This window comes from Camelina sativa, chromosome 11, assembly GCF_030686135.1.
Source record: "Camelina sativa cultivar CO46 ecotype springtype chromosome 11, ASM3068613v1".
NCBI lineage: Eukaryota > Viridiplantae > Streptophyta > Magnoliopsida > Brassicales > Brassicaceae > Camelina > Camelina sativa.
The window spans coordinates 50560456-50578225 of NC_141890.1; the positions used below are offsets into that span (position 1 = coordinate 50560456).

Consider the following 17770-nt stretch of genomic DNA (forward strand, 5'->3'; position numbering starts at 1 on the left):
AATTCAAATCAAGATTGATAGACATGAAGTGTCATCATCTCGAGGGGGAGAATTCATAAATCCCACACACAGAGGTGATGGAACAGATATAAGATTATGTTCACATCCAAAATGAGTTTAATCACTCATATGAAATAGCAAATCTTGAGAATTTGAAAAGTAATCATGTTGAGACAATATGCGAAGAAAATACTTTGAAATCATAAGTATTACCCAGGGCAATAAAAGTATTTTAGAGATCACATGCATTATCTAGAAGATAAAATGCTTTGTGAAAATTTCACTGTTTAGAATGACCGGTTAAGCCATTCCGGTTCACTAGTGATGCAAAAGAATAATCAGAAATTTCTAAAAAGATTCATTAGAAAACCTAAAGAGTTTTCGTAATGATTTCTTATGTGTGCTGTTTTACAAAGCAAGCCGATTATATGGCTTTCACCAGCCCCATGAATTTGGATAGTGTCAATTTTCTGGTACGTATACAAAGAGATATTGTGGAGTGATCATCCACCATATATTTTTGTTATTAACATGCAACCTTGAGTTTGCGAGAGTATTTGGTTAATTGACAATGGTGGTGAAACCAGACTATGTAATTGACAAATGATTCTATATGTCAATAAATTCGCATCATGAACAAATTATCATGAGTACTCCCCATTATAATTGGTTTGGGTCAGAAACCATATATCCCATCTAAATCTGTTATACATATTGAGTTGCTCCATCACATTGATTAAACTGGGACTTGAAAGAATGTTGGAAATAGTTGGATATAAATCTCTCTTGATGATTGAATATCTCGAGATGCAGAGACTGTTGGTTCAGTGAGTCAGTCTTTCCAACATGAGGGGAGAAAATAAACAGCTGGTAAAGAAATATATTGTAAGAAATTATCTTGATCTTCGTACTAAGAAATGTGCGCTAGAAATTAAAAAGATAATTTATTGGCAAAATTTGCAAAGATGCTAAAAGCATGCAAGAGCCATTTTCTGACCTTGAGTGATAAAGTCACATATACCAGCTGTGCTCCAATTGAAATTAATATCCTAGAAGGATAAGATCAACTGCTAGTAAGTCTAATGATCGCATGAAGTGTGATAGACTTATGGTTCCAAATATAAGCATCATCGGAAAAGAAAAATGAGCATAAATTAATATGGCACCGAGGAAGCAAAGAGTAATGGAAAATCTCTAGGAGAGATGTAGACATGAGTAAGAAAGAGATTCAGGTACCTGAGAATCATAATGAAAAGAAATCTCAACAAGTTGAGTCATGTCTATAATGAAAAAGGAACCAATAAACAAATCGACGTCGTAATATGTTTGCATGCAGTGTTGCAGTGCTGCAGTTGATGATGTTATTGATGAAAATCGAAGATCATAAACCGCGGTTAATACAAAAAGTTTTATTGAAAAGTGTACACAAAGAATGATTGGTTAATCATTGAAAGAAGAACTATGAAATAGTTCAAGTCTCTTAAAGAGATAATATTTGGACTTGTAGTCCTTACACTTGAAAGTGTAAAATGAGTGGAATATAAGGGGATCTTTATGAGAAATAAAGTATATGTAATATTACAATGATTCTCATAAATACTTGATATTTATTATGAGAAATGCACTCTCATATGGTGGAAGCAACTATGTAGATCCCTTATGAGTTTGACAATAAGAGTAAGACTTGATTCAGTATAGTGAGAAGGTTTTCAAACTGTCAGAAGTTTTCCTTAAAGTGATCAAGTGATCATATTGCTAGAAGCAATATTTTATAGTTCTCGAGCAAAAGTTTTGTAGACTTTTCACATCTTTAAGGAGAAAATAGTGAAAGTTTATCTCTATGGGACAATCATGGGTGTAGATCATTGTTATTGATCTTAGTGATCTCATAGTAGGTTGAAAATAGATCGGGAACAAGCTAAGTGAATATCTTAGGGTTGTGTAAATCCGAGATTGAACACTCATTGTAATTGTGTTCAAGAAGTATTTTCAAGAAAGTTTGAGGATGTAGGCATTTGCTGAATCTCGTTAATAGAAAAATTATATGTGTCTTTTATCTCTTCAGCACTTACAATTGGTTCTTGTTAAAAGAAATGTTCAAGAACAAGTGCGAAATATGTTGATCATGAAAAGATTATCTGATCTCCAGTAGAGATTTCATATACCAAGGAATATTTGGAGAAATAATCAGTGGTGAAATATTACTCCTGAAAGATGGAGAAATCAGATTGTATAAGAGCAGATATTTCATGAAATTTCTTGAAGTTACAGATTTGGCATCTGATGAAAGAGATGTTATCTCAGGATGCTTACATAATCTTACATAGAAAAATGGTCTTGTAGTACCATACTAAGAAAGAAGAGTTGAAAGAGAAAGTTTTACAAGGAGATTATGAATAAAATCTTATATATAAGATTATTGTTTGGAAGATTGTATGAAAAAAGAAAATTCGAGCTTCAAGTTCAAATAAATGGAAAAGGAATCTTCTAAGGAATCTTCTAAGGAATCTTCTATATGAAAAGGGTGCAAATGACTTGAAGTCCAATGACCGGAGAGAATATATGATGATCATATGTGTTTTATAACACTAAGGCTCTGTTTATAACAGTTCAGAAAAGATGATATATATGATCATAATGCATAACCTGAAGATGATGCTTTCAGGGGGAGAAATATGATCATAAGCGTGGTTGTACTCTTTTTTCCCTTATCATGGTTTTTATCCCATTGGGTTTTTCCTTGAATGGTTTTTAACGAGACAACTAAGAACACGCGAAAGATAAACACCTGAAGAGGAATATTATGATTCCAATGGTGAAAGACTATCATCTTAAAAGTCTTTGAAATACATTGATGAGATTGTGAGAAACAAAGATAATGATAAAGATGAGTCACTTGTGAGACCCATGACCAATAGAAAATTGGCGATATACGTTTACTACATATTCGTTCAAGTGAAGATTTGGCGAATCATTTACCAAGGTGTTTCTAACCACTATTAAAAAGAAGCTACTTCATCATATTGGTTCAATCATCTCGAAGATTTCAAGTTATGTACTCAAGAGAAGGAGTAAAAGCGTGTTGCACTCTTTTCCTCTTAACCATGGTTTTTACCACTGGGTTTTCCTGGTAAGGTTTTTTACGAGGCAGCATCTCACATGCGCATTTGGAATTATATTTTTATAATGGTCATCTAAGGGGGAGTGTTATGAATATTCTAGATTGTATGGATGTCCATTATCTGCTCATTAGTAGATCAACCTAAAATCCTAAAGTTGTATCATTATCTATGTGTTATATCCTATGGGATAGATTAATAACAAGAGAACAATTCCCTAAACGTTTGTTATTAACATATATTGATTTGTTTCAAACTATAATAGATTCTTCTGTCATATCCTTATCTCTAATTAGCCTGTTACCATTTCAATCAGCTTTTATCATACACTAACTTTTAATTATATGAAATTGATATGTTTTCACTTATATTTAAATATCTTAAATTTAATTAGTTATACTGTAATATCAAACCCATATGAAAATTTAAGAAAATTTTAGTTATAGTATAATATCAAACCCATATGAAAATTTAAGAAAATTATTAAAAACTATGCATAACATAGTATCAAAAGAATTTTAATTTAAAAGTACTAACATTGAAATAATATGAATTAAAATTATTTTCTATTTTTGCATAGTAGAAATTAGTTCTAAAGGATATAAGTTAAAATATGGTTCATTTTAAGGTATATAAGATATCAAACTAACATTATTTTCAGTCTATTTTTAAAGATAACATTTTAATGTTTTTAAGAAAGGAATTGTGAATAAGAGCTAAACAATGTAATTTTAAAAATAAAAGTAAGAAATGTATTATTTATTCAAAAATAAGAGAAACACATCAAATTTCAAATAGTTGGAGAAAATTACGTTAATAACTTTTTTTTTTTTTGAACAAAACGTTAATATAACTTCTTTATCAGTTAAATTTAATGGATGTAAATAAATACAGAAAAAAAAAAAAAAAAAAAAAAAAAAAAAAAAAAAAAAAAAGATAAGAAAATCCGCACGTGCGGGGGTGTGGTATTACTTTATTAATAAAAAAACAAATAGCTGCGAACCCTCTAACTCGTCCAGAAGGTCTTCTAAGGCCATTTTAACGGTTTTAAAAGCCCATGTAAAACTTATCAAATCCATCTGACCCAGTATCTTGAAAAACCCTAATTCTCGTTTATGAGACAAAAGCGGCAGCGTTTAAGTGAATCTGATATATAAACTGATTCACAAGTCTCTGTCTTCACTTCTACAGCCACACACACACACAAAAACCCTAATCTCTTCATTTTGGTTCACAAATCCGGCGAAGATGAAGTACAATCCTCGTGTGACCTCTTCTCGCCGGAAGAACAGGAAGGCTCACTTCACAGCTCCTTCGAGCGTGAGACGCGTGCTCATGAGCTCGCCGCTATCCAAAGATCTCCGACATAAGTACAATGTCAGATCGATGCCGATTCGTAAAGACGACGAGGTGCAAGTTGTTCGTGGGACGTTCAAAGGAAGAGAAGGGAAGGTGATGCAGGTGTATCGCCGTAAGTGGGTGATTCACATCGAGAGAATCACAAGGGAGAAGGTCAACGGAACAACGGTCAACGTCGGTGTTAATGCGTCGAATGTGATGATCACTAAGCTCCGTCTCGACAAGGACAGGAAATCGCTTTTGGAGCGTAAGGCTAATGGACGTGCTGCCGCGGATAAGGAGAAGGGTACCAAGTTCTCAGCGGCTGATGTTATGGAGAACGTAGATTGATATTGAATGAGGTTTTTTTCTCTAGTTTTCTATTTTTATATAAGTTTATATGAATTTTTTTTACTCCATGGATGATGATATATATTATTCAGAACTCGAAGTTAATTTTTTTTTGGTTTTGGTACCAATGTACCATCATTTTATGCTTAATATATTTCCTGGCTCTTGACATTGGATCGTGATTAAAGAATCTGATTGAGATTTAAATTGTGGTTTTAATCGTTATTGATATATATTTCAATCAATCGAGGGATGATTTTGAAGTGATTGTAAATCTCTATCCAATCTCTTCGCTAACGGTTTTGAAAAGGTGCTGACAGTATTGGGGAACAAGTTAGGGTTAACGATTTGAGAGAATCTTCTTTTGCAAATGTATACACCCTCGGTTCGATACTCCAATCAGTCAGCTGACCAACTAGGCAAACTGGCTCAGGGTTTCCTAGAGATTTGTTGCATAATTTGCATCCTCCTCTTGGCTCTTAGTGTGTGAATGATTATTGTTCTAAGTTTATGTAAACCCATTATCAGCCTAACGAATGATAGACGCAACTTGAAAACCATTTTAGATTTCATCGAATCAGGTTATTTACTTTCAAGAGTTGTAAAGTATCATATTTTATCAAACTATTTACTTCTTTGTTCTTTGATGGATTGTGCAAAATGAAATGGTAAAAAGACTAAAAATCAATTGAGTTTTCAAGAATACTGCTTAATCGAAACAAAAAAGTCAAGACAAAAACCAAACATATCTGAAAAAGAATTATCCGTTTCACTGCGGATCTTTTATTCCAATTAACCGGAACGGAAAAAAAGGGAAGAAGAAACAAGCAAACTCTCTCGTGTCCTGCCGTAGAAGAAATCAACAATGAGAGAAAAGTACGGAGACTCCAGCAGGTCTTCTGTGTGTGAGTGAGTTCTCAAGGTTTGAGAGCAAGAGAGAGACCAAACCTTGGATGCTTTTCTAAAGCCTTTGTGTCAATCTCACTGGAAACCGTCACTAGTGATTTGGGCATGACCTCGTGCTGGAAAAGAGCACCGAGTGTGCCATGGTTGTTGAGCTTAGCTTTCACTGTAGTCGAATGATCAATCGCGTACACCCCACCAACCGTTATCGTGTTTTCATTAGTTGAGAATTTCCTGTAAACCTCACCAACTGTTGCGGTTCTCTTAAATTCATCAAAGTGATGAAGGTACGATGCTTTGACTGAGTCTCCTTTGTCTCCCCTGCAAAAAAAAAACTCATATAAGTTAGACCCACACAAGACACAGCCTTCCCTAGGATTGATTTGATTTAAGATTGGTGGTCTTACAATATCACAGAAAGGCAAGCGTCTGGTTTTGTCACACTGATCCCAGCATTGTACTTGGTGAAGGTTTTGGAGGTTGTGTCATATCCAGCTTCAGCACCAAATGAGATGACTGGTGAACCAAGAGTAGCTGTTATGTCAATTAGTGGGTTTTGTTTCAAAGCTGCAGCAGCGGTTACTGTTGCGTGGTCGTGGAAGTATTGGACCTCGAGCTGTTAATGCGATTCAAAAGTTGAAGGGTTAATTTTCAAACCATTGAGAAGTTAACATCTGTGATTTCATACAAAAAAAGGATTTCAAACCTTAGCAGAATTGTAATCAGGGACTTTGAAGGAGGCGATGGCTTTTGTGGATGGGAGGATCTCGGTGAATGTGACTGTTGTCAAAACCTACCAAGCCAAAAACATACAAACGCGGTTAACAGATTGATATGGTTTTAGATGAAAAAGTGTTTGCTGAATCTCAATTACTACTACACTCACACTAGAATCAGTGTCGATTTTGACATCAAACAAAGCATTCTTGTACTTGTATTGTGTGGCAACATCAGCAGCATGAACTCCTCCTTTCTTCAGAGCAGTAGATGTAAGGGCCTAAACAAAAGAACACAGACAAGTAAATAAGGCTCTCCATTCGTGCAAAATTATACATGGAGTCAAGCCTGCCTAAATTATTAGGCTTCTGAAGACAAAAATTTCCCAACAACAACAAAATCGCTATCAATTGACACAGTCTCACACAATAACAAACTTGTACAAATAGATAATTTCTACAGCAAATCTACACCCACAGAAGAAATATGAAAGATACAACAAAGCTATAGCAACGTTGACCTCATTTGCATCATTCTCAAACATGTATTTCTTAAAGAGAAGTAATATCATCATCCTACACTCGTCTTGCACTTAATAGATCCAAACTACCCAAAGATCTAATACAGAACTTATGAAATCGATTTTAACAAGCAACGAGACCAAGAACATAGACTCTAAGAGCTGCTAAATGCACACGACACAGAAGAGTATCACAGAAACACAACGATGGAAAAAGAATATAAAGAAACATACTCAGATGAATCTAACCAAAACCGAAAACGAACGGAAACCTAAGATTACGAAAGGGGATGCATCGATATAACAAAACGTACCACGCCGGAGGCACTGTAAGTGGAAATACTGAATTTCTGATCGGTGTTGTAGTCTCTCGTCAACAGATCTACCAAGAAAGGGAAACAAACAAACAAAAAAAAAAGCAACGGAATCAGCTTAAAGAATCAACAGAACCATCCAAACCTAAATCAAAAATATCTGAAAATCTTTTCTAGCGTACAAGAAAAGATTCGAAACACCAGAATCAGTGAACAGGCATAAAATGCACGCAACAACTGCGTTGTGATTTCAACCGGAATCGAAACGACGAGAGATTTAATAATAAATAGAAGAAAAGAGCGATACGATGATTTTAACCTTTGGCTTTTTTGCCGATATCGGCGAAGAGTCCTGGACCTTTGCTCATGGTTGATCGGAGATGGTAGAGATCGTCGAAGATTTGTGAGGAGAAGCGGTGAAGATAGAAAAATACGTCTTGTTATTATTATTATTTTTTTTTTTTTTGTTATTCCGTGGTAGACGAAAATAAATAGTGAAATCGTTTACTATAATTACAGCCTGTCACATTCTTTAGTGACAAACCACTCACAATCGTTGATGTGGCATCATAGCATAAGATGCCGGTTTATCGAATCGCTTTTGTTAACGAGGCCTACTAATCCAGGCTAGGCCATCTTAATAAACATGTAAAAGTTGGGCTTCGAGACTAATGGGCTTGTCATCAAATTACGGCCCGTCCAAAGTGACTATCGAACCCCTATATCGTGAAGGTCGGGGGATCTGATTTTCGCCGATTGCATCATCTAAAAGAATGGCGACGAACAAAATCGTTCGTTTGATCGCACCAAGCGGATCCGTCTCCTCTAGATTCCTGGAGCCAGTTTCACGTTTTTTTAGCTCCGGTACTCCTCCCCCACCGCAAGCTCAATCTCCGACTCCGAATCAGGATAACGTGAAGCCAGATCAGAATCTTCAAGAGAAGGAAGAGGAAGAAGAAGAAGGAGGTGAGGAGTTTATGAACAAAGATACTGGTGAGATCGGAGGACCTAGAGGTCCTGAACCGACTCGGTACGGCGATTGGGAACAACGTGGTCGATGCTCTGATTTCTGAGACGATCCTTATTAAAAAAAAAACTGTAGGTTGTTCTTGTCTTTCTTATTTCTGGGAAAATTTGGGGAACAAATTCGTTTGATATATGTGTTTATGTAATTGCAAATAATGGGAGAACAGTGAAGAAGAAACTTAAGTAGAACTTCAAATTCTTCTATGTTCGTTTCCTTGTGTGCTTCATTTTCATGCTTGGGTTTATTGATTTGATGAATACATAAGATTCCCATAAGGTTCGCTTGATTTTGTTATCGTCGCTACTCGCTAGCTAGTTCTGGCTTTTTGATTCGAAATCGAATTTTAATTCCGTAATCATTGTAGTTAGAAAAACTTCAATACATTTCAGTTAACAATTATATTTGTTGCAAAACTCCAATGTCTCTCTAATCACTTAAGACTAGAGTGATTCACTGCAGAATAAAATTTATGTTCAATTTGAGAAAAAAAAGAATAGTGCAATTCACTGATGTTTTTTTTTTGTCGGCACACTGAGTTTCTAGAAGCCTTACAACATTAACTATTTGATTTCATATTTGCTAATAACTTAAATTGTTATTAGAACTCCGATCAAAATACTAAAAATAAAATTTCAAAATATCAGAAATATGATCAAAAATATCTTTCTTTCTTTCTTTTATAGTATAACCGATAGAAGCAAGGAAACGTGTCACTAAAATGAAACACACACAAAAAAATGGGTAACAATCAAAATTCATGATAAGAAATAGTATCAAAAGACCAAATAAAATATTTATGACGCTCATCTTCCGGACCACGAATTATATACACAAATGCACGCGATTATAACTAAAATGAACATATTGAAAATGAAAAGTATCTGAAATAGTATACCCCTTATTTATTAGATAGCAGACAAAAATCTAGTGGTTTAAAATTAAGACTATTATTTTGTTAACAAAATTAAGACTAATCCTAAACTTATCTTGTAAACAAGAAAAGGGATAATACTAGTAATAAATACGAGATTACAAATATAAAAAAACGAGGACAGCTAAAAATGAGCTGTGAAACGCCGAACAAGAACAAAATAAAGGACAAAACCGATCTGTTTTTTGTACGGCTCTTAAATTTTAACCCATTTTAAAAAGAAAAAGAAAACATGCAGAGTAGTCGTGTTTGAATTGAGAAAGCGGAAGAGATAAAATGTATAAAAACCCACCACCTCTTCTCAGCCGTTAAGGCGCGTGGATTCTAAGCCGTCCGTTTCGTAACCGTAGGCTCCACGCGCCTCTTCGTAATTTTTTTTTTCCCGCAAGGTGGTTTTTGTCTTTGCCTGCCGTGAAATTGAAATGATGATGAAGAAGGAAGCAAAATAATATCTTTTATATTATTATTGAACGCAAAAAAGTAAAAAAAAAAACAAGGAAATTAAAAAGAAAAATATCCTTTTCCAAGCTTTGGATTTTTTTTCCTTTCTCGAAAAGATTTGTCGTCTTCTATAATTTTGTTGTCTTTGTGACTTAGTGTGTGTGTGTGTGTGTGTTTATATAATGAGAAGAGATCTCTGATCTCTTTCTCTCAAGAAGCTTCTCTCTATTACAGAGCTTCTTCGCCTGCTGCTCTTTTCTTGATAAAGGAGGAGTCTTTATCGTAATTGAGAGCTCAAAAGGTATGTTCGATTGATCCTGTTTCTTTCATTTTTCTATCGATTTGGATTTGTTTTGTTTGTGAGGAACATTTCAGATTTATGAAAATGTATAGAGATTTATTTTGTTCTGTTTTTTCTGTTCAATTCCTTAATCAATGAATGAGAGAGATCTGATTCTTCCTTTGGAAAGCTATCCAAACGTTTTTTTGAGTAATAATAAAGATATGATGTGGAATTTGTTTTCTGAATCACATTAATCGGATAAACGAATCAAAGACATGATTTTTGGATTTCATTTTTGCATGTTTGGAGTGAAAGCAAGATCTTGTCTTTTAACTTTTAAGCAAATATTTACGAATCTTTTTTACCAAATATTCATGGAGAAATATTTCATTTTGATTGAGGCAGGAAAGAGAAGATAGGAATCAAAAGAGAATGGTGACTGCTTGTGTTGATCTTCATCAATCTTCTTCAGATTCTTCTGCTGTGCCTATTCCTCCACCTCTTCCATCAAAATCTGATGGACACAAGAGAACATACGGCGCACCAGGACTCGGGAATAGCTGCGTTTCGACGGCTACAAGAGATTTGTGGGATCGTCTTTTCAACGATGGATACAAAGCTGATGTTGTGATTTACACAGATACTGGCAACGTCATCTATGCTCATGCCAACATCATTGTAAGCTCTCTCCTTTTAACACTTCTTTTCAAAACTTTTGATGTTGATCAATGTCTACTTACTACTTAGCTAGGCGAATACATACTTGCTTCCTAGTCCCGTATATCTCTAGACTTGGTTTATATTGATAGTTTTGTTTTTTTGTCTTGGTTGTTGAATTTACAGGGAAATGCTTCCACTGTGATCAAAGGCATGTTGAAGCAAGCCAAAAGACATGGCAAGTGGCATACAATCTCTATCCGTGGTGTCCCTCATGATGCTGTCCGTGTTTTCATCCGTTTCCTCTACTCTTCTTGGTATATAACTCATTGCCTCTATACCTACTTATTTGCTCTGTGCTTTTTTTGAACATTTGTCTTATCGTAGTACTGATTAGACTTTACTTTCTTGGGTGTAGCTATGAGAAAGAAGAAATGAACGAGTTTATCATGCATTTGCTACTACTGTCGCACGCGTATGTGGTTCCTCAGTTGAAACGGGTCTGTGAATGGCATCTAGAACATGGTTTGCTTAATACTGAGAACGTGGTTGATGTGTTCCAGCTTGCGCTGCTGTGTGATTTCCCTCGGCTGAGCGTCATATCTCACCGTATGATCATGAAACACTTTAAGGAGCTTTCTGCGACAGAATCATGGACAGCTATGAAGAAAAGCCATCCGTTTCTTGAGAAAGAAGTTAGAGACTCAGTGATCCTCCAAGAAAATGTAAGTACAGTTCTGTTCAACAAAAACCTTTTGTCCCCTTGTATATATATATATATATTCAACAAACGTCTAAGTATTAAATATGTGTAAATATATAAAAACGCAGATGCGGAAAGAGAAGATCAGAAAACGCAAGGATCAGCGGATGTATTCGCAGCTATATGAAGCAATGGAAGCTCTTGTTCATATATGTAGAGATGGATGTAAAACAATAGGACCACACGACAAAGATTTCAAACCGAACCACGCACAGTGTAATTATGAAGCTTGCAAGGGACTAGAATCACTGATCAGGCATTTTGCAGGCTGTAAGCTTAAAGTTCCAGGAGGTTGCGTACATTGCAAGAGAATGTGGCAACTCCTTGAATTGCACTCACGTCTCTGTGCAGATTCTGATCGATGTCGAGTCCCTCTATGCAGGTAAACACCCAACTTAAAAAACCTTTAGAGCTGTTCAGACCAGAATCAGGGTGGTCTTATGTCTGATTTTTTTTTTTGGGAACAGAAACTTGAAAGAAAAGATGGAGAAACAGAGCAAGAAAGATGAAACAAGATGGAAACTTCTGGTGAAGAATGTATTGGGGAGTAAGAAAATCGGAGGGTCTCCTTACTTTTTACCGGTGACCAGCGGTTAAAATCCTCAATCTCAAGGTTTCACCATCTTCGAAAACCTCAAGAAGGGCGAGTATTAAGCGTTTCTTGTGATCCCCTCCTACCCTAAGAACAACAAGTGTACCATAATAAAATTGAACCAATGGAAATAATAACACAAAGATTTTGTCAGCAAAGGGTCAAAAATATCTGTAAACCGGATTTGATCCGGTTTAACAATGGTTTTGTTCTTTTAATTACTCAGTGGCAAAATTGGTAATAAGCTGAGGCATCAAAACAACACAGGAGAAGAAGAATCAAAGAATCTACCAAAAAAATTTATATAGGACCCAACTTGTTTTGTTATTTTTAATAACTCCAAAAATGGAAAAGAGAAACGAAAAGATCGTGGTGGGAAAAAGTGACGTAGAACAAGACAAAACCAATAAGAAAAGACAGAGAGAGAGAGAGGACGTGGTACTAGTGTACACAATCTCGGTCTCACTCACATCACATGTTTCTATTTCATTTATTATAAGTAAATGTTTGGGAACATTCATTGTCACAAACCCAATTCCCTATATCGTATTTTAGACCACGTATCCTTTTATATCACTTTCGTATTGGATTCTGATTCCCTTTTCTCTCTCAACAAGAACAAAAAAAAAACACACGATTCGAACCTGTCATCACTATATTTAAATTGATCTTTGTATAGTTATAAAAGCTTATAAAGGCCCAGAGTCGTGCCTTAAGTATATAAAAAAATGCATTTGCTTTAGGCCACAAAAAATTTACATAAATAATAGGCTACTTTTTTCTTAAATTAAGCTGAACATTCATTTTTATGTAATGTTATAGGACATTTTTTGGAAACAAGACTCATATCATTTACATTTATGGAAAATTTGTTTGTTTTTCCTTTGCTTAGCTACTAAATTTTGCAATTTGTTTTGAAAATAAACAATATTTCCTTTTTTATACTAAAATAAGATAAAATTTCTCTCAAAGTTAGAATGTGAAAAGCTACATTTTTTATTATTTGCCTTAGGCCTCTATTGACCTTGGCACGGTAAAAGGCCAAAGAAATAAACAACCAAAGTCAAGAAATTACGATATTTTCATATATCTATATCTATATTTAAATTGCCGACAAAAATAAAATTTAAAAAAAAAAATCTAAGAAAGAAAAAAGGGTTCCTTATTTGTTACGAAAATTTGATCATTATAGTGTTTTTGTTGTTACTCTCTAACCGTGTCCGTGTTCTCCGACTAAACCAACTCAACATCTGATATATCTCCTCCGGCACCAATTTTAATTCTTCTTTTGTCTTGGTGTAAGAAACTGTACAGCTTTTTGTTTCATCATCACGTGGAAGAGTTGCTGCTGTGTTCATCATCTGAGCTTGTGTCGTCTGGTCTTCCTTTATACCTATGAAGAACCGGTAACGAAGCTGTTGCTGATATCCTGAACGACCTAGCTGAAGCTGAGCCCATCGACGTCGACATTTCTTGCATTGTCTTCACTTCTTTACAAACGTTATCTAGGACTCCGAGAAAATCTCTCACGACCAAGAAGATTCTCAAAGGATGTGCTTCTTCTTTTGCAGCATTCCCATGGAAATACTCTGTTACTTCTTTAACCATTGACAAAGCCTTTCTTTCTCCTCCTTTGATTTTTCGAATCTCTTCTTCTGCTTCTACCAAAAACGTTTTCATCGAATCAAAGAACTTCCCTTTAGTTGTCTCTGTCTTGAGAAATGATCTGAGTTTATCAAGACCCATTTCGAGCTTTGACACGTAACTGCTCAGTACATCGAAATCCATACCCGCTGATTTTTTCACATTAACCAGATCTCTACTGAGTCCAGCAACTACTTGTAATCCTTGCTTTCTGAAATCGTCATTATTGTTTCCATGGAGGATGTTTTCGTCTTTTGTTGTTGTTGTTCCCTCAGACCTTGTGATTTCTTGGACGACAAAATGAAGCAATGTGGTTTTGCCATCAACTCCTTTGATATCTACAAGTTTTAGAAGAGTATCAAGCTTGAAGGCTTTGGCATCTCCCCGATTCGTGCCAACGTTCATTCGGTTTCCAGTCATTAGAACAGCCTCGAGGAGCTTTAGGAATAGTCTGCTTGCTTTTAGCTCTAAGCTTGCTTCCTACAAAGCAACCAAGGGATCAGAACTAGGACAAATCGTTCGAGCAATTAGATCATTAAGAGTCTTTGAGTGTAACTAACCTCTAATGTCTGGAAAGAGTTCCTTAGATACTTGACTTCTGCATCAAAGTTGGTTCTATACAACATCGCTTCAACTCTTTTGAATGCAAAAGGGATATCGAGAATGGTTTTGAGGAATCTTTCAGCTGTTCCTAGTTTCGAGACATCACCAGAGTATTCTCGGAGTTTTATCTCTTCCTCCTTTGTTGGAGCCATCTTCACCAAAGTCTCTAGAAGCTCAGCACCTAAGCTCTCCGGATTACCTGATACAGTACCACAAGTATAATTAAATTAAAGTAATAGGGACCACAAATGCTCATGCATCTTAGAACAATAACGTAATGAAATCAATTGTGTTCATAAAAATTATAGGTTGGCTCTTTTTCTCCTTTACATGTGGTCTGTTTCATAAGTTGAACAATCATGTTAGAAGCAATATAAAGCAGAGATAATCATTTCATATGTCATGGCCTAAGCCTTTTTAGTATAATTCAGATTTTCACCACTGTTACCTCTGATGAGATTAGTCCCTATGATTATTATTATTATTTTTATTTTTTAAAGAGATACCATTTTATATAAAAGTGAAGAGTTTAATACAAGGGAGCTTCATAACAAAGAGTGAGTTAGTCCCTATTACTATTAATCATATCAAAAGATCTCAATTAACCCATCAAGGCATCAATACTCGAAAACTGGTTAAGTGCCAAACAGAGGAACCTAAATGTAGATAGCTTACTAACTTATCATGATCTAGGAAAATACCAAATTACCAATCCTTCCCTAAAAAACAAATCAAATTGGACGTCATTACTTACCATCCGTGAGAGCTTCGGAGACCTCTTCTCGTGTTACATTTAGTGCTCTTAAGAGAATTGCAATGTTCTGCGATTTCTTTGGATCCAGCACTCTGTTCTCACCCTCAGCTGGAGGCATCACTGACCTTTTCAGAGGTTCCTTTGGAGCTGAACTTCCCGAATTGCAACCAAAGAGATGTTCCATCCTATCCTCGTTCAATCTGTATAACACCATAAGATCATCAAAGTTAGTCAAAATTCAAATGTATGAAGCCAAACAATGTAGTAAAGAATGAAAAACCCACTGGAATGAGCTTGACTTGAGCTGGTCCCAAACAGTGGCTCGATCTGAGCTCGCTCGTACTTTGTCCCAGTGGAGTGGTTTTAACTTTGGCTTGCTTGGGTCTGTGTCTCCGTCTCCTGTTTTCTCAAGAGAACCCGCTGATATCACATTGACCTCTTCTACAGCCTTGGAATTAGGACTTGGAGTCTTGAACGCTTGTGTTCTTGAAGGAGACGTTGTGGAAATCGTTGTTGCTTCAGAATTGGTGAGTTTCCGTAGTATCGAGAAATCTCTCGGCCGTTTCTGAGGTGGAGGAGGAGTAAAACGCGGAGGAGCAGGAGGCGGCGGAGGAGGTGGCGGTGGGGCTGGAGCCTGGACAGGAGGAGGAGACCGCCGTGGTGGAGGCAATCGTGAGCTGAGAGGGGAATTCTCTTGTGTAATGGCCTGAAACGCCGCCCTGTTCGGTGGCGGAGGAGGCTGCGAGAACTTCGGCTTGTTCTGTGAATAAGGAAACTCATGTTCATCGCTTTCCAAGCTCCTTAGAGGTAGAGATTGTACAGGCGTCGGCAGTTTCTGCTTAATCGACGGGATGATGACGTGTTTCATCTCAGGCGACCTAGAAGCTGCCGTCGCAGGAGCCGATCCAAATTTAGACCTGGGAGAAGTTCTCTTCGAGTGAGGAAGTGATCCGCCATTGCTGTTGACGGAGTGAGGAAACGCCGTGTAATAACCGTCATCGCTGCTCATCGCAGATCCGTGCGGTGTGTAAAACGCCGTGTCACGGCATTCTTCACCGGAAGATGATAAAGAAGAAGGAGATAAAGCGGAAGGAGAGTTATCAGACGGTAGCCGCGGTTGAGCTAATGGAGGGAGCGGTTGAAGCTCCGGACTCGGACGATAACGATCGGATCTCTTAACCGAATTCAATTTCCGGTACGGAGAGGAATTAACCGGTCCATTAGTTCCGCCGTTATACTCACTCGCCGATTCACGGCTCGGTTCAACGGTTCCCATATAAAGAAAAGTGGAGGACGTCGTCGTCGGTGGTACCGGATCTTCCTGAAATCTCCGAGAAGAAGCGGCATCGCCACCTCCAGTGACCAGCTTCTGAGTGTCGCTGGCATGCTTGGCTTTGTGACGGTACAAGAAGAACGCTAAAGCCGAAAGCATGCCGAGAGTGACAATTCCGACGGAGATGACGATTGCGACTTTTTTCCCCGGCTTTGCTGACTGAGTAGTCGCCGTCGGAATAGGCAAACCGCCATTGACGTCGGCGGAAACAGGAGATGGCGGAGGAGGATACTGAGTTTGCTCAGGAGTAGATGGATTCTCCGGGAAAAATGGTTGATCGGGAGGAGACGGCGTTGTTGATTCGAAATCTGGTGGTGGAGGAGAAGAAGCTTCTGGAAAAAGAGGCTGATGAAGAATTCTCCGATGAAGTTCTTCAGTAGTAGTGAATCGGTTCAAGTTCACGGCACCAACGGAAATTGAGAGGAAGAAGAAGAAGAAGAAGAAAATGGATTGAAGAGCTCTCATGGCGAATCGTGTTTAACAGTTTTACAATTATCCACCTCTCTCTCTAAATTCATCTTCTTCCTTCTGTATTTTTTTTTTTGTTGCTTTCTCGGAAACTTTTTTTTTGGGGGTTTGCCTTTGTTCGTCAGATCGTAATCTTCAATGGAAAGGAAAAATTAAGAAATAGTTTATGGGAAAAAAATAATTAAAGAGAAAAAGGAAAAAGAAGGTGAAAAAAGGGAAAGTAATAGCAGCAGCAGAGAGAGAGAGAGAGAGGGGAGAAGAAACGAAAGTTCGTTTCGTTTCGTTTCGTTTCGTTTCGAGATCTGAGATTTATGATGCTGACGTCTACATTCCGGGGATCGTTTAATCTGCTTTTTTTTTTCTTTCTGTAAACCTCGTTAATTAGTGTGATTCCCCAAACAAATAAAACTAATCGTACGTAATAATAATGTAACGAAATGTATCTTGTATTATACGTGTGCGACAACAAACATATGTTTTTTTTTTTAAACAAATACTTCTATTTTTACTAGTCTAGCTGCTGCTGAAGTAAAAGACGACATTTTTAAAACGAAGAATAGACAGCCTAACGTTTTCACGTTTAGCGTCATGGAAATTAATTGACTAGTTTTGATTATATAATACATAAGCAATTCAAACTTTGTTATTAAAAATTAAGGATGGACTCTCATCATCGTCGTCTTGTTTGCTTTTTCTTTTTAAACACAAAATAATATATAATTTCCGCCACGTGAGATTTCTACTCAACAATCTTAATAATAGTAGTCAGTACTCCCCGTATGGTTTTTGCTGCTTAAAGACGTAAATGTCCCTTGGTATGTATTTATTAACTGAGAATGTGACTGTCCTTTTCCGTCCAACGTAGACATTTTCAAGTTTTGTTTTCGCTGATTTCAAGACGACGACGCAGGAAAAAGACACGTAACATACCTCCATCGTCGACTTTTTCGATCTTATTGTATTTTTCCCTCTGATTTACGAAAAAAAAAAAAAAAACAGATCTAGTCCGGCT

At 36.6% G+C, this 17770-nt stretch overlaps 5 protein-coding genes across 5 annotated transcripts; 3 read left to right on the forward strand and 2 right to left on the reverse strand.

Annotated features, from left to right (window-relative positions):
* The first annotated feature begins 4250 nt into the window (after positions 1–4250).
* Positions 4251–4979, forward strand: LOC104727272 (large ribosomal subunit protein uL24y). The gene has a single exon (XM_010446335.3). It carries the CDS (start codon positions 4368–4370, stop codon positions 4806–4808), a length of 441 nt encoding a protein of 146 aa, XP_010444637.1. The 5' UTR covers positions 4251–4367; the 3' UTR covers positions 4809–4979.
* A 495-nt stretch (positions 4980–5474) lies between these two features.
* Positions 5475–7823, reverse strand: LOC104727273 (mitochondrial outer membrane protein porin 2). Its single transcript, XM_010446336.2, has 6 exons — positions 7582–7823; positions 7263–7330; positions 6598–6708; positions 6418–6504; positions 6119–6327; positions 5475–6032 (listed from the first exon to the last, which is right to left on the reverse strand). The coding sequence occupies exons 1-6, from the start codon at positions 7628–7630 to the stop codon at positions 5726–5728; spliced, it is 831 nt and encodes a 276-aa protein (XP_010444638.1). The 5' UTR covers positions 7631–7823; the 3' UTR covers positions 5475–5725.
* A 178-nt stretch (positions 7824–8001) lies between these two features.
* On the forward strand, positions 8002–8564 carry LOC104727274 (uncharacterized). The gene has a single exon (XM_010446338.3). It carries the CDS (start codon positions 8036–8038, stop codon positions 8333–8335), a length of 300 nt encoding a protein of 99 aa, XP_010444640.1. The 5' UTR covers positions 8002–8035; the 3' UTR covers positions 8336–8564.
* A 738-nt stretch (positions 8565–9302) lies between these two features.
* On the forward strand, positions 9303–12109 carry LOC104727275 (BTB/POZ and TAZ domain-containing protein 4). The gene is made up of 6 exons (XM_010446339.3): positions 9303–9962; positions 10350–10622; positions 10788–10918; positions 11020–11326; positions 11433–11746; positions 11832–12109. The coding sequence occupies exons 2-6, from the start codon at positions 10377–10379 to the stop codon at positions 11959–11961; spliced, it is 1128 nt and encodes a 375-aa protein (XP_010444641.2). The 5' UTR covers positions 9303–9962; positions 10350–10376; the 3' UTR covers positions 11962–12109.
* Positions 12110–12934: 825 nt separating this feature from the next.
* On the reverse strand, positions 12935–17178 carry LOC104727276 (formin-like protein 6). Its single transcript, XM_010446340.3, has 4 exons — positions 15242–17178; positions 14958–15157; positions 14161–14402; positions 12935–14080 (listed from the first exon to the last, which is right to left on the reverse strand). Exons 1-4 carry the CDS (start codon positions 16753–16755, stop codon positions 13286–13288), a joined length of 2751 nt encoding a protein of 916 aa, XP_010444642.2. The 5' UTR covers positions 16756–17178; the 3' UTR covers positions 12935–13285.
* Between the last annotated feature and the right edge of the window lie 592 nt (positions 17179–17770).